The 14,999-nt window shown below is 41.2% G+C and overlaps 1 protein-coding gene across 1 annotated transcript in view; it reads left to right on the top strand.

Annotated features, from left to right (window-relative positions):
* RAB36 (RAB36, member RAS oncogene family) overlaps nucleotides 1-14,689 on the top strand; it is a 42,071-nt gene extending 27,382 nt beyond the window's left edge. Inside the window, exons 6-10 of the mRNA XM_077293843.1 lie at nucleotides 7,023-7,074; nucleotides 7,152-7,233; nucleotides 11,474-11,564; nucleotides 11,658-11,777; nucleotides 13,818-14,689. Of these exons, the coding sequence (XP_077149958.1) occupies nucleotides 7,023-7,074; nucleotides 7,152-7,233; nucleotides 11,474-11,564; nucleotides 11,658-11,777; nucleotides 13,818-13,885 (413 nt within the window). The 3' untranslated portion in view covers nucleotides 13,886-14,689. The remainder of the gene's footprint in view (nucleotides 1-7,022; nucleotides 7,075-7,151; nucleotides 7,234-11,473; nucleotides 11,565-11,657; nucleotides 11,778-13,817) is intronic.
* Nucleotides 14,690-14,999: the final 310 nt, after the last annotated feature.

Raw genomic sequence — 14,999 nt, 5'->3', positions numbered from 1 at the left:
AATATACCTTTAAATACTGCAAGGATCTTGATACCGCGCACCCTGACGTGCATTTCGGAATGTAGATTCCTTCGTCAGGAAACGAATTACAGCGGCATTTAAATGGCGCTTCCGGCAATCGCGCCAGAAATAAACACACCGGTGACCTGCGTCACGTGATCGCTGGTCACCAGTGTGTCGGCATGGCAACCTGAGGTCTCCTGGAGAACTCTATGGTTGTCAGTGCCGGATTGCTGTGAGAGCGCCACCCAGTGATCGGCGCTCATGGCAAGTCATGAATTCTACTACATCTGACCATCAAGTCATGAATTCTACTACATCTGACCATCGCCTCTATGTAGCAGAGCCAATCGGGCTATGGTAGCTGCTAGTCTCCTATAGAGACTATTGAAGCATGCCAAAAGTAAAAAAAACGTTTTTAAAAATATAAAAAATTTTTTAAAAAATATAAAAGTTCAAATCACCCCCCTTTTGCCCCATTCTAAAAAGAAACTAGACATGTTTGGTGTCTATGAACTCGTATTGACCTGGAGAATCATAATGACAGGTCAGTTTTAGCATTTAGTGACCCTAGTAAAGAAGCCAAACAAGTGTGGGATTGCACTTTTTTTGCAATTTCACCGCACTTGGAATTTTCTTTTACCATTTTCTAGTACACGACATGGTAAAACCAGTGGTGTCGTTCAAAAGTACAACTCGTCCTGCAAAGAACAAGCCCTCACATGGCCATATTGACGGAAAAATAAAAAAGTTATGGCTCTGGGAAGAAGAGGAACGAAAACGCAAAACTGAAAAAAGCTTCGGGGGTTAAGGGGTTAAATACATCTAAGAGCTTTGGCAACAGAACCTCTTTATTTAGTTTATAAAATTCTCCTTGATCGGCATTAGGGTACCGTCACACAGTGCCATTTTGATCGCTACGACGGTACGATTCGTGACGTTCTAGCGATATCGTTACGATATCGCAGTGTCTGACACGCAGCAGCGATCAGGGATCCTGCTGAGAATCGTACGTCGTAGCAGATCGTATGGAACTTTCTTTCGTCGCTTGATCACCCGCTGACATCGCTGGATCGTTGTGTGTGACAGCGATCCGTTCGCTTGTAACCAGGGTAAACATCGGGTAACTAAGCGCAGGGCCGCGCTTAGTAACCCGATGTTTACCGTGGTTACCAGCGTAAACGTAAAATAAACAAACAGTACATACTTACATTCCGGTGTCAGTCCTCCGGCGTCTCAGCTTCTCTGCAGTGTGAGCGCCTGCCGGCCGGAAAGCGGGCACAGCGGTGACGTCACCGCTGTGCTTTCCGGCTATGGCGCTTACACAGTGGAGAGAAGCAGAACGCCGGGGACAGACACCGGAATGTAAGTATGTACTGTTTGTTTTTTTTAAGTTTACGCTGGTAACCAGGGTAAACATCGGGTTACTAAGCGCGGCCCTGCGCTTAGTTACCCGATGTTTACCCTGGTTACCGGGGACTTCGGCATCGCTCCAGCGCCGTGATTGCAACGTGTGACCGCAGTCTACGACGCTGGAGCGATAATCATACGATCGCTGCGACGTCACGGATCGTGCCGTCGTAGCGATTAAAATGGTACTGTGTGACGGTACCCTTAGGTGATTTCTCATTTTTCAATGTTTGTGCAATGCATTATCTAGTTCCTCCAAGTCCAGGGTTGACACAAAGCCTCACTTGTAGATCAAGACAGTCTAGGATGAGCAATTCCATCTAGGTAAGAGGCAATATCTCCCTCCAAAGCCTTAGTCTTAGATGTGTACACATTCATGTAATAAGAATGGAGAAGTTTAATAACCTCATCAGTGTCCGTAACCACCCTCCCATCTGTTGTGACCAGTCTATTTGTATAGGCTATTCGCGTTGTGCTTTAACTATAGCTGCCAGTAGGTGGCCTGCACTCTCACCCTCTATGAGGTATTTTTGCTTAGGAAACAGTTGTTTCTGAGAAGCTAATGATCAGTCAATATTTTCTGTGCATCTTCCCATTCTATTCTTGTCACAGGCATATCTGCCACATAATGTGTCTCCTTTTCCCAAACATTCTGTTGCAATTTTTGGGTTAACTCCTTTGTTTTGGAATTTATCTTATTGATCTCCCCTATACATATTCCCCGTACATACCTTCCCATATAAATCTTGTACATGACGGCGCATCAATAAAACAAAAATATTCTAAAATTCCAGAGCTAAGAGTAGGGCCAATTAGTTTCAACCAAAAAGGATTGAGGAGCCATGTATATCTCCCCCCGGAGACCTCACACCACCTATCTGCAGTTATACCTGTGTAGGCGAGTGGGCAGAGATACTCCTTGGCAGATACCTCACTGATTTAGTATAGGGTATGATTGATTCAGACCCAATGACTAGGTCTATTCTTGGCAAATAATGATGGGAGGTGGAATAACAGGAATATCAGGGTGCCATATTCTCCATAGGTCCACCGTGCCCACTTCCTCTAGGAGATGATGTAGTGATGTATATGTCACATTTTAAGAAATATTTCCCATATGAAATTTATCAAAAGAACTGGTGTAAGGTAGATGCTAAAGAAGAACTGGTGTAAGGTAGATGCTAAAGAAGAACTGGTGACTCTGGAAGGGAATTTATGAAAGAAATACGGTAATCCTGTTAAGGATTTCTGCTGAGTAAGGGGGTGGAATATACCAAGCTACTATAATAACAGTTAATATTGTATATGGTACAAGCAAGACATATAAATCTTCCATCGTTATCTATTTTAGAGGAGGAACAGACAAATGGAATTGATCTATGCATTAAAAGTCTTAAGGTACCTTCACACATAACGATTTCGTTAACGATATCGTTGCAACGTCACGCTTTTGGTGACGTAGCAACGATCCCGCTTAACGATCTCGTTATGTGTGACAGCGGCCAATGATCAGGCCCCTGCTGGGAGATCGTTGTTCGTAGGGAATGATCAGGACCTTTTTTTGGTCGCTAATCACCCGCTGTCATCGCTGGATCGGCGTGTGTGACGCCAATCCAGCGATGTGTTCACTTGTAACCAGGGTAAATATCGGGTTACTAAGCGCAGGGCCGCTCGGGGGACGTGACAGACATCGGAATGTGAGTATGTAGTGTTTTTTTTTTGTTAACTTTTACAATGGTAACCAGGGTAAATATCGGGTTACTAAGCGCGGCCCTGCGCTTAGTAACCCGATGTTTACCCTGGTTACCCGGGGACTTCGGCATCGTTGAAGACAGTTTCAACGATGCCGAAGTCGTTCCCCTGATCGTTGGTCGCTGGAGAGAGCGGTCTGTGTGACAGCTCCCCAGCGACCACACAACGACTTACCAACGATCACGGCCAGGTCGTATCGCTGGTTGTGATCGTTGGTAAGTCGTTTAGTGTAACAGTATCTTTACTCCCCGTGCATGAGTAGAAAAAACTGAATGCTACTCTGGACCTACTCACGACCTCCTTAGAAATCGGAGTCTCTCACGGGTCGTATGAGTTTTGGGAAAAAATAATACCACGCTGAAATTGTTGGATCCAAGAGAACACAGCACATCTCCTGACTGTTTCCCCCAAAGCCCCTGACATTCCAGGCTATCACATTAGTCATATGCGCCACATTAAGTAGTTTGTCATTTTAGGGCAGGATAAATCATATAAAAAAATAATGCCTAAAACATAATTTCCCCCCTTTGAATTGCTTATCTCTTAAGAATACTTCCTTGCATAGTATAGAAAACCTTACTGGACTATTCTCCTTCATAAAACCAGAAACCATTCAAACAAGAATATTGGCACATTCCTCTAAAAGGGGCTTGTCGACTACTATTACAACCCCTTGTTATACGAAATTTTCGGGCCCGATAAAATAATAAAGCTTATACTCGCCTCCCGTCACAGTGCCGTTCCCACGGTGTCGATACTCGCCCTCCTGGGGCTGTGATGCAGTGCTGTGCCAATAAGCGCTGGCGTCACTGTCTCCACCTTCGTATGAACTGAACACTAAGAGGAAGCCAGGGCTGCAGCTCATCCCCTACTTCCTCTTCATGTTCAGTTTGTATATTGTATAGTAGTGGACAACCCCTTTAACTTAAGAGAATTAGGGATAATTACCAACCTGACTGCCCTTAAAAGAAGAATAGTTTGTATGTACAATAACGCAGGTACATACTGTATACTATCATAACTTAACATTTCCCTTCATAGTGGAGTAGTGGAATAGAATCGGCTATTAGCAAAACAAGCATAGTATAGCCACTTTTTCATAATAGTATATGAAAAATACTTGGAGAAAACCGCCTCTAGGAGAAGTCTCTCATCCAGCTCCATTTCGCAGAGATCTCTCATTGGCATCCAACAATAATAAAGCATCTGTAGGGAAGTCAAACATATGAATACCACCAAGGGCAACCATCCTGAACCGAGTAAGGTAGATCATAGAATAGGAAATTTGCTTTTCACTGAGCCTCCTTTTTATATCCCAGAACTTTGCTCTCTTCTTCTGAACTTATGTTGAAAAATCAAGATAAGTGGATATTTTTCTTCCATTAATGATAAGTCAAGAGTGGTCCCAGACCTTTCGTAGGATAAGGTCTCTATCTTTAAAATGTGGTCATTTGATGAGTACAGGCCTCGGTGGAGCCCCCGGAGCAAAGGAAGTGTGGGAACTCTGCTGAGATCTCATTTCCCGAGATCTTGGTGCCGAGATCTCCATCTGCACATGAACCTCCCCCTGGCAGCCATTTTCCAGGAGTCCACCGCACAGGAAACCATGGAACTGCGGGAGCCTCTGGCCTTTCACAAAATGTGAGCAGAGCCCCCTGCAGCACCGGACACCCCCGCAGCACCGCCGGGTACCCGCAGCAGCGCCGGACACCCCCTCATCCCAGCCTGCAGCAACGGTACTAGTAAGGTATATCCGCATTATAAGACGCACTCCCATTTTCCCCAAAAATTTTTGGGGAAAAAAGTGCATCTTATAATCCGAAAAATACGGTACTTCATTTTCTCTGTTTAGCACAGAAGCCTGCCAAACTTGATTTACCGGAACACTATTTCTACATCTGCAGGTAAATAGTGTTTCTGGAGGGCACATGTTTCCTTTTAAATACACAAAAGTGAACATCCTAATTATCTTATCAGGTTCTTTATTCTTGATTTTTGAAACGCCATTCCTCAGCCATACCTTGGGACCCACACAGTGACTACCCAAATCATACAGCATCTTCTGTGTGAACCAGAAGTCAGTCTCTCTATGTACACCTAAGGGTACTGTCACACAGTGGCACTTTTGTCGCTACGACGGTACGATCCGTGACGTTCCAGCGATATCGCTGTGTCTGACACGCAGCAGCGATCAGGGACCCTGCTGAGAATCGTACGTCGTAGCAGATCGTTTGGAACTTTCTTTCGTTGCTGGATCTCCCGCTGTCATCGCTGGATCGGCGTGTGTGACACCGACTCAACGATGCGTTCGCTTGTAACCAGGGTAAACATCGGGTTACTAAGCGCAGGGCCGCGCTTAGTAACCTGATGTTTACCCTGGTTACCATCGTAAAAGTAAAAAAAAAAAAAAACGTACATACTCACATTCCGGTGCCCGTCAGGTCCCTTGCAGTCTGCTTCCCGCTCTGACTGACTGCCGGCCGGAATGTAAGAGCAGAGCACAGCGGTGACGTCACCGCTGTGATCTGCTTTCACTTTACGGCGGCACTCACTTTTTTTACTTTTACGATGGTAACCAGGGTAAACATCGGGTTACTAAGCGCGGCCCTGCGCTTAGTAACCCGATGTTTACCCTGGTTACCCGGGGCATTCGGCATCGTTGGTCGCTGGAGAGCGGTCTGTGTGACAGCTCTCCAGCAACCACACAACGACTTTCCAACGATCACGGCCAGGTCGTATCGCTGGTCGTGATCGTTGGAAAGTTGCAGAGTGTGACAGTACCCTAAGAGATTCATATCTAGGCTCTCAATTGAATGCATAGAGACTGACGGACCTCACTGACGATGTCTTGTGATTTGGAGAGTTAGGCTAGGGTCACACTAGCAGTATTTGGTCAGTATTTCACCTCAGTATTTGTAAGCCAAAACCAGGAGTGGAACAATCAGAGGAAAAGTATAATAGAAACATATGCACCACTTCTGTATTTATCACCCACTCCTGGTTTTGGGTTACAAATACTGATGTAAAATACTGACCGAATACTGAACGTGTGACTGTAGCCTTAAGGTACCTTCACACTCAGCAACTTTACAAGGAGAACGACAACGATCCGTGACGTTGCAGCGTCCTGGATAGCGATCTCGTTGTGTTTGACACGCAGCAGCGATCTGGATCCCGCTGTGATATCGCTGGTCGGAGCTAGAAGTCCAGAACTTTATTTGGTCGTCAGATCGGCCTGTATCGTCGTGTTTGACAGCAAAAGCAACGATGTCAGCAATGTTTTACATGGAGCTAACGACCTGTGAGAACGATAAGTGCGTCACCGTTACGTCACTGGATCGCTCCTGCATCGTTCTGGAGCTGCTGTGTTTGACATCTCTACAGCGACCTAAACAGCGACGCTGCAGCAATCGGATCGTTGTCTATATCGCTGCAGCGTCGCTGAGTGTGACGGTACCTTTAGAGGGAGGCTACATGGTAGAGCCAAGGAACAGAACAAAGGCTCCTAAATCAGGAATAATGCACCTGGTAAGAAAATGAACAGCATTGCTCTTACTTTATCAGATGTTGATTACTTTTTACTAAAAGATAAAGACTAAAAGATAAAAGCAAGTTCCTGGTAGTGATTTGCCCTATACGATTCGACAGGCTGTGTAGAGGGAGGTAATGATGATCACACAACAGAAAGGACAGTTTCTCGGGAGTTATGCAATCTTATCCTTTTCTCTCATTACATTATCACAGGCAAGTGGGGTGAGTGGTCTACTTAATGGGTACATGTCTCCCCTCCATAGGTCAGGTGATACAACTGACTATGTATCCTCTCCTGAGACTTGTTCATTGTTTCTTTTACCTTACAGTGATTATTACCGCCTTTGATCTTGGTGACATCCAGACCCTGGAGCACACAAAGTGAGCATTAGCAAACACAAGTGACTTGTTTGCACATCAGAACCCGATCTGATGTCACATCTCATCTGTTGTTTTAGGCGTTGGCTACAAGATGCTCTTAGGGAGAATGAACCTGATACTTGCTCAGTCTTCCTTGTCGGAACTAAAAAAGACACACTGGTAAGTGAAGAGCGCTCCTCTATTGATATATTGTACATTGCGATTACAAATTGTTTATCTTTATTTGTCCCATTTTATCTGAATTGATAAAATAAAGTTAAAATGCAGGATAGACATGATTTGTTTTTATTTTATATAAATCATCATCTCTACAGATTGGGCAGGACACCTTTAAAGGTGTTTTGTATTTGTACACAACGTCTTCTTTTTCTTAATATTTTTATTGAATGTTTTTCACATCAATTTTTCAAACTGATCCCTCACTGACCTGCCCCCTAGTTAACATAAGGAATATTACAGTATATATACATTCTAAAAAAAAAAAAACCTTCTGCTGGCAGGCCTTTATCAGCATGCTCATCTTATAAACAGTGAACATTCATTTTCATTTTTTTTAAACCAAATAATTTTTATTAAAAGGAACCTGTCACTTACAAAATGGTATTTACATGTAGATATAGTGGTAATCTGCAGGTAAATAGCATTTTAATCATGTTTGACTGTAACTAAAACAGCAGCTAGAGGGAGAAAATTATCTTATATTCTCTCTACAGCACATATATCAAACTTTATCCCGCGGGCCAAATCTGGCCCACAGGGTGAGTATATTTGGCCCGCAATGCCAGGTAAGTCCAACAAGTATATTTGTCCCGGTCTCCCGCCCGGCATTGTGCTTTCAACTATATCAGTTGAAAGCAATGATGAAGGAGGGAGCGTCAGCTGATGCTCACTCTCCCATCATTTCCCCCTCTGCGTCTGACGTCTCCTCTTAGTGGGCACGATCACATCACTACAACGCGCCCCCTGTACCAAGTTGTGCAGAGGATTTGAAGAGACCGGAGCAGCAGGGGAACAGACAGAGGTGAGTATTTCTATTTTTTAATGTGGGGCCCATTATACTGTATGGAGAACTATGTGGGGCCCATTATACTGTATGGAGCACTATGTGGGACACATTATACTGTATGGAGCACTATGTGGGCGCATTACACTGTATGGCGCACTATATGGGGTCCATTACGCTGTATAGAGCACTATAAGGGGCCCATTATACTGTATGGAGCATTATGTTGGGCCATTATACTGTATGGAGCACTATCATTATACTGTATGGAGCACTATGTGGGGTGCAGCATACTGTATGGAGCACTATGCGGGGCCATTATACGATATGTAGCACTATGTGGGGCCATTATACTGTATGGAGCACTTTTCGTGGCCATTATACTGTATAGAGCACTATGCTGGGCCATTATACTGTATGGAGCACTATGTGGGGCCATTATACTGTATGGAGCACTATGGCCAAACATTTAAATGCACCTTCCCACCTACTTGTTTTCCCTCTATTACCACCCTTTTCTGGCTCTATAAAGGGAGAGCTTTCAAACAAATAAACGGGGGGTGGAGATAGAGGGAAGACAATTACTGTAGATGAGAAGGTGTATACCGTATATACAGTATATATGTTTGGCCATATGGTCTAAATCATGCACTAAATTCAGCTGATGCTTCAATGTAGCTCAAACTTTATGTATAGAAACTAATGTTGGAAGTCTGTGTTGCCCAAGAATCTTACCAGCACTTATAATATTGACCCTGTGCAGCCAAAATACCGAGTTTGTAAAAACTAAGCTATAATTGTCTTATGCAGTATTTCTCATTTTAAAAATATGATTCCCCCTTTTTCATATCAAATTTCTAAAAAAAAAATTTCAAAAGAAGCAAGAATTCTGTGAAATCGATCAAGCGGACATTTGTTTTCTAGCATAAATAATTGTATTTGTTTATCGTCTAACATGAAAACGTATCAGCAAGTTGTTGTTTAGTTGTACAGTTGAAAGAAGACAAAATGAAGAACAACTTTCAAGCCCAATCTTAATAATGCAGAATTATTATTTCCAGCTTTATAACAGAAACACAAGCGTGCACCAAGCAGATAACGATTTTTGATCCTCTGTTTTGATGTACTGAGGTGTAACTTTACAGTATCTCAAAGTCTTATATCTAGAATAAACGTATTCTCATTAAAAGATGCTCAAGCTTTTGTTACAACGTTTTATGTTAGCTGTTTCACCAGTGACAGCGCACAGCCTCATTCACAGGGGATCAAGATCCAGACATGAATTACTATGTAGCCCTTCCCCCCAACCTCAGACAGGGACTTACGGTCAATTGCACCTTCAGATGAACATGAACAAAATATTCTTTTATGTATGTGAACACAAAGAAAAAAAGTATTTACATGTCCGTCTAGGGATATAGGAATCAAGTATTATGTAAATGTACATTGTGATTGTATATTTAATCTAATTTAGATTATAAGAATCTTCTTTGGCTTTAAATTACATTTAGAGATACAAGGAGGCCGTCTGTCCTTTTTAATTATTAATCTATGTGGGATTTGTTGTACGCCTGTTGCCAGGGGCCACTGTTTTGGTTGCCAGCTTTCTTAGCCAAGGTAAACTGTTCACATGAGTGTTTATAACGTCTGCTATGTGAGGATAAGACATTTAATCCAATGAGTGATCAATTGAAAAAGAGATGTAAAGAAAAGCCTACATGATGGTTTTGCATGGCAATATCCTACAATTTGTTTAGAACTGCTGTTTTTGGAAGCGTGTAATGTCATCCTGTTATATGGACATAGAAGTTACATTTAAAACATAAAGGGCCCTTTTAAAAAGTTGCATTTTATGAAAATGACTGGAAACCCAAAACCCCTACCACAGCGATGACTAAAAAGTAACCCAATATACCCATACACAAATAAAATGATTTAAAAAGGGCGTAAATTAAAAGAAAAATTTGACACAAAACAAAAACAGACTAAATAAACTAAAAACATAGACAAAAAGGTGCAAATGCAGAAAAGAATCAGGCCTGTAGTCATTCTTTTCTTTGCTGTGCAGCTTGAAATAATCTGTCTTTTTTTTTTTTTTACTATGGGAAGAAATTGTGTGTAGCCGCCATCAAAGAGATATCTAAAACTGGTCATGCATATTCACATTGTCACCCACCCATAACCCAGAAACATTTACATTTGTCAATTATGTTTATAGCTCCATTTTATAAGATGACTTTAGAGGTAATATACAGGTGCTTCTCACAAAATTAGAATATCATCAAAAAGTTAATTTATTTTAGTTCTTCAATACAAAAAGTGAAACTCATATATTATATAGTCATTACAAACAGAGTGATCTACTTCAAGTGTGTATTTCTGTTAAAGTTGATGATTATGGCTTACAGCCAATAAAAACCCAAACGTCATTATCTCAGTAAATTAGAATACTTTATAACACCAGCTTGAAAAATGATTTTAAAATCCGAAATATTCGCCTGCATATGGTTTTTCACTAGAAATATTTTGAATAGTTTTTTTATATCTCTCAGTATATTTATTGCAGATCATCATACCTACTTTAGATAAGACCTTTTTATGAGTAACTGCTTGGCTGAGTAGTACTGCCCCTTTGTTTTATCAATCTTTGTGCTGTGGTGAAAGCAAAAAACTAAAGGGAAAGAAATAACAATGATTGTTGGAAGGAGTTAAGAATGCTTTTCAAAATTTGACTGTCACGCTGTACTCCCGAGGGTTAATGCTGAGTAACACAGACTCCACTAGATGGCAACAGAGTGGAGAGTGAGCTGAAAATCCTGCTATGAAGCAGACCCACAATAATACAGCAGAGCTACCACTAGGTGGCAGCAGAGTAGTCAGAGAGCCGAGTCAATACCAGGAGATAACGCAGTATCAGGGAAAAACCAAGGAGCAGAGTCAGCCAAGAGTAAAATATCAGTAGCGGTCAGTAGCAGAAATACCAGAAGGGAGAGACAGAATCAGGTCAGAGCCAAGCTAAAGTCAATACCTGGGAATCAAAACACACATGGGAAAAAGGGGCAGGAACGGGTAGGTGGGAAGGTAAAGAGACACGGGTCAGGTCAGAAAAGTGCAGCAGGACAGATCAGGAACTCACCAGAGCCAGCTAGCATGCCGAAGGCAAGCAATATAACTGCCACTGCCCACAGGTAGCAGCACCAATATATAGCAGATCGGACACTGGAACGAGGCAGGGAAAGTTAACCCCTACATGATCAGACCGGGAAAGGAAAGACAAAACCAAAACCCGGCCTGGATCATGACATTGACTTTGTTGAAGATGCCATATGTTGCTAACATGATCTGGCGCAGGTAAAAAGCTTAGCTAGTTCCTCCTTAATCTACTTTTTCTTGCAGTCAGAAGCAGAGTGTGAGCGGACAGAGCGAGATGCTTTGAAATTTGCTGTGGAAATGCAGGCTGAATACTGGTCTGTCTCGGCAAAAACAGGTACCACTGTTTCCACACTTATGTAGTATTTATACCACTGTAGTACATTTGTAATTTTGATAACACACTGCTTTGATTTGTTTCTTTGCCCAGGTGAAAATGTAAGAGATTTCTTTTTCCGAGTGGCAGCTCTTGCCTTTGAACTGTCCATGAAAAAAGAGCTGGAGAAGAACAGACATAGTACAGCTCAGATTGGCGATGGCAATCTCATACGTATGTGCTGTGAATAATTTGGTGTAGTAAAGGCATAATAAGCTCTTTCAGACAAAAGTTTGGGAGAATGAAAAGAAGGAAGCATTTGCTGTCTACAATAACTATTCGAATCATGATTGGGGTTGTCCAAGATTTTTTAAAATGACCACAGACCAAAAAAAAATGATAAAATAACAGATACATTCTGCTGGTTTTGGTGAACCATCCTGACTTTATAGCTTGCCTACCACGTGCACATGACTGCTGCAGCCAGTCACTGATTTTAGCAGTGACTAGCTGAAGCGTTCATGTGTGTGTAGTTGGCACAGCAGGTCAAGATTGGAAGGTTTACAAGAGTCGCAGGGGTTTTACCTGATAAATTTAACTTATTTTATCGCACTCACTGCTTCATGCCCATTTTCAACCCCTTGGCAACATTCACCATATATTTACTAACTGTACCATAGTATTGTAGTGTATTGCATAGATAATCAAGCAATCACAGATTCAAGTGCTCTAAAGTAACCAACTAAAACCGAAAAAAAGAAAGAAAATTTAAAAACAATATCTCAAAACGTAAGCAATGTCTAACAAATTAAAATATTAACATATTTGCTATTGCTGCGTGGGGAAAAAAAAAATGAGAATTATCATTTTATTTTGTTGTTTTGCAAACCCAAAAAAAGAATAAAGAAAATATGTTGTATGGAACCTAAAATAGTATCCATAAAAACTACAATTTGTATGGAAATAACAAGCTCTCACACATCGCTATCAGCCCCCCAAAAAAGATATAACTCTTAGAAATAAATTGGTTTCAGCCACCATTTTCTAAGTAAACAACCATAAAACCTATATAAATTTGGTATCACTAGTACTGACCCATAGAACAAATGTGAACTTTGTAGGCACTCAAAAAATAGCAATGACTATTCAGGTTTTTGTTCAGTTCCACTATACTTGGAGTTTCTTCCTAATTTTTCCGTACATTATAAAGCAAGATGATTGATGTCAATCAAAACTCATCCCACAAAAACCAAGCCCTCATGTAGCTATCATGTCCTTTATGCCTTCCCAACCACTCCTGTACAATATAAATCAGAAAACCCGCCTGCATTCACAATACCATATTGAAACGATAAGCATATCTAAAAAAAAATCCAAAACACTTTGAACCTTTAGCTTCCAGTCAGATGGGAGGAGATTATAGGTTCTAAAGCTTTGACTGTTGTGAGTCTGCCCCTTCCCACTTGACTAGAAGCTCGTAATTTGCATAGCAGCTATATTCTGTGATAACCTGGGTTATTTAGCATTACAGCACCATGTTGAGAATGCAGGTTTCAAGACCTATATGATATGGAGACAGTTTTGGAGACTTAATAGATGAGACAGGTTCCCTTAAAAGATTTGGGATATGCTCTTTAACGTTTCTGTACAAATAACGTCTTCCCCCTTATGCATAATGACTGTAGTAAAATTACCTCTGTGTAGCAAAGATCATAAATCCAACTTGTATTTCAGGTTTATTCGACTTATTTAGAACAACTCTAGTTAGAATCCCAAAAACGATACCAAAGGTTAGGGCCACAAAAGTGCTGTTATGGGAAAACGATACCACACTGCATACTTTCAGGTTTGTCCCAGTTGTATTTACAGTTTCTCTTCCTTTTAGACCCAGCGTGCAGCGCCCGTAAGCTATGTCTTACTAACATTTTGAGCACTTGTCTTCAATAAGGCTATGGCATTTGATTTTGCCGGATGCAATCAAATATGGATATTTTCACATTTTCTCAAAACAGACTATCGTTTCTGTACCTCTGAACTCCTCTGTTTGGGCTATATATTTTCAAAGCCCAATTCAGGAGTATGGGACAGTCAGATGTTTCTGTACAAATCTGATACATGAAAACACCTCTTCATACAGTAGATTTTTCAGCTGTGATATCTTTATCCAAATGAAGATCTGCGTCCAGAGTTTCGAAGCTTTATATAGAAATACCGGACTTATATTCATTACAACGATCAAAGTATATCCATGAGCCAGTTTCTTTTATATTTCAGAGCTAGAGGGGAATCCCTCCGAGAAAAAGGAAAATGAAAATCTGCAGAATAATATGAACTGCTGCTAACCAGATCTGACAACACTAGCTTGGGATCAGTGGCGAGTTCACAAAGGTTGGCGTGAATGTTGACTGAAGTGTGTCTTCTACTCTTGAACTTGCCGTGGATGCTGCATCGTGGGCATGAATGACTGGAAGTATTAATTCTCGGCACTGGGACAATACAGCCATTCACTGCATCAAGACTACATACCGCCCTGCAACTGTATTATGTACTAAATGCCACTTTGCCATAGCCTTACTTTTAAAACTTTGTGTGATATATTTAACATGCAGGAAACTATAGTGATTTCTACAATAGACATTGAAGCATTCATTTATAATTTTTTCTTTACATATTACGGAAGATACCAAAGGCATTAACTTTAGTGATGTTGTATAATGGCAGCACATTCCTTGTCTTCATTAGTGTGTGTGTATATATATGAATCATGACATTTCCAGCCTCCAAGCCTGGGTTTTCTCATTCTGTCCCTGTGTTTTATTGTGCTTTCCCCTCACTGCCGTGCCATCTGTTTGATGCATGTGATTAGCTGATGTAAATGAAACATTGTAAAAGTTGAGCTTTCCTGGTGCCCTGGCATACATGCCATATTGCGTGCCACCACCTGACTACCATTCTGTGGCAGTGACTCCGGAAACTGATGAAGGCAATATTCTCATTAAATGCATCATGGAGTATTTTTATGGTAATAGTTTTGTTTCTATACTTTATACATTGTCCAGTAAGAGATTTTTATTCTAGAATTGTTGATCCTTTTGAAAATATCTCTCTACTTTTTATTACATGAATAATAAAAGTGATATTTAAAAACCAAACTGCGTTTGTGACCTATTTTATTGTAGAACAAGACAACACTACACATGCCAGTCACATGCGGGTATTAGTAGCAGGTCATTTGGTCAATGAGCTCTCTCCATGACTCATTGGCCATGTGAATAAAATCAATTAAGCTATTGATGGTTAAAGTTATTATTTTTTAATCTAAAAGTCTCCAGTCTCCTCTCTTTCTTGTACTAACCAGATTACCGAACAATAAATGCTTCCTGAGTCATGCAGTGCCTGCCAGTCTCCAATCTATCATCTCCTATGGTTGAAAAGAAGGCAGAAAGGTGACTAACA

The sequence above is a fragment of the Ranitomeya variabilis genome, chromosome 1 (assembly GCF_051348905.1).
Source record: "Ranitomeya variabilis isolate aRanVar5 chromosome 1, aRanVar5.hap1, whole genome shotgun sequence".
NCBI lineage: Eukaryota > Metazoa > Chordata > Amphibia > Anura > Dendrobatidae > Ranitomeya > Ranitomeya variabilis.
Note: the sequence above shows the minus strand (reverse complement) of the source record. Positions and strands in the feature narration are given on the sequence as shown.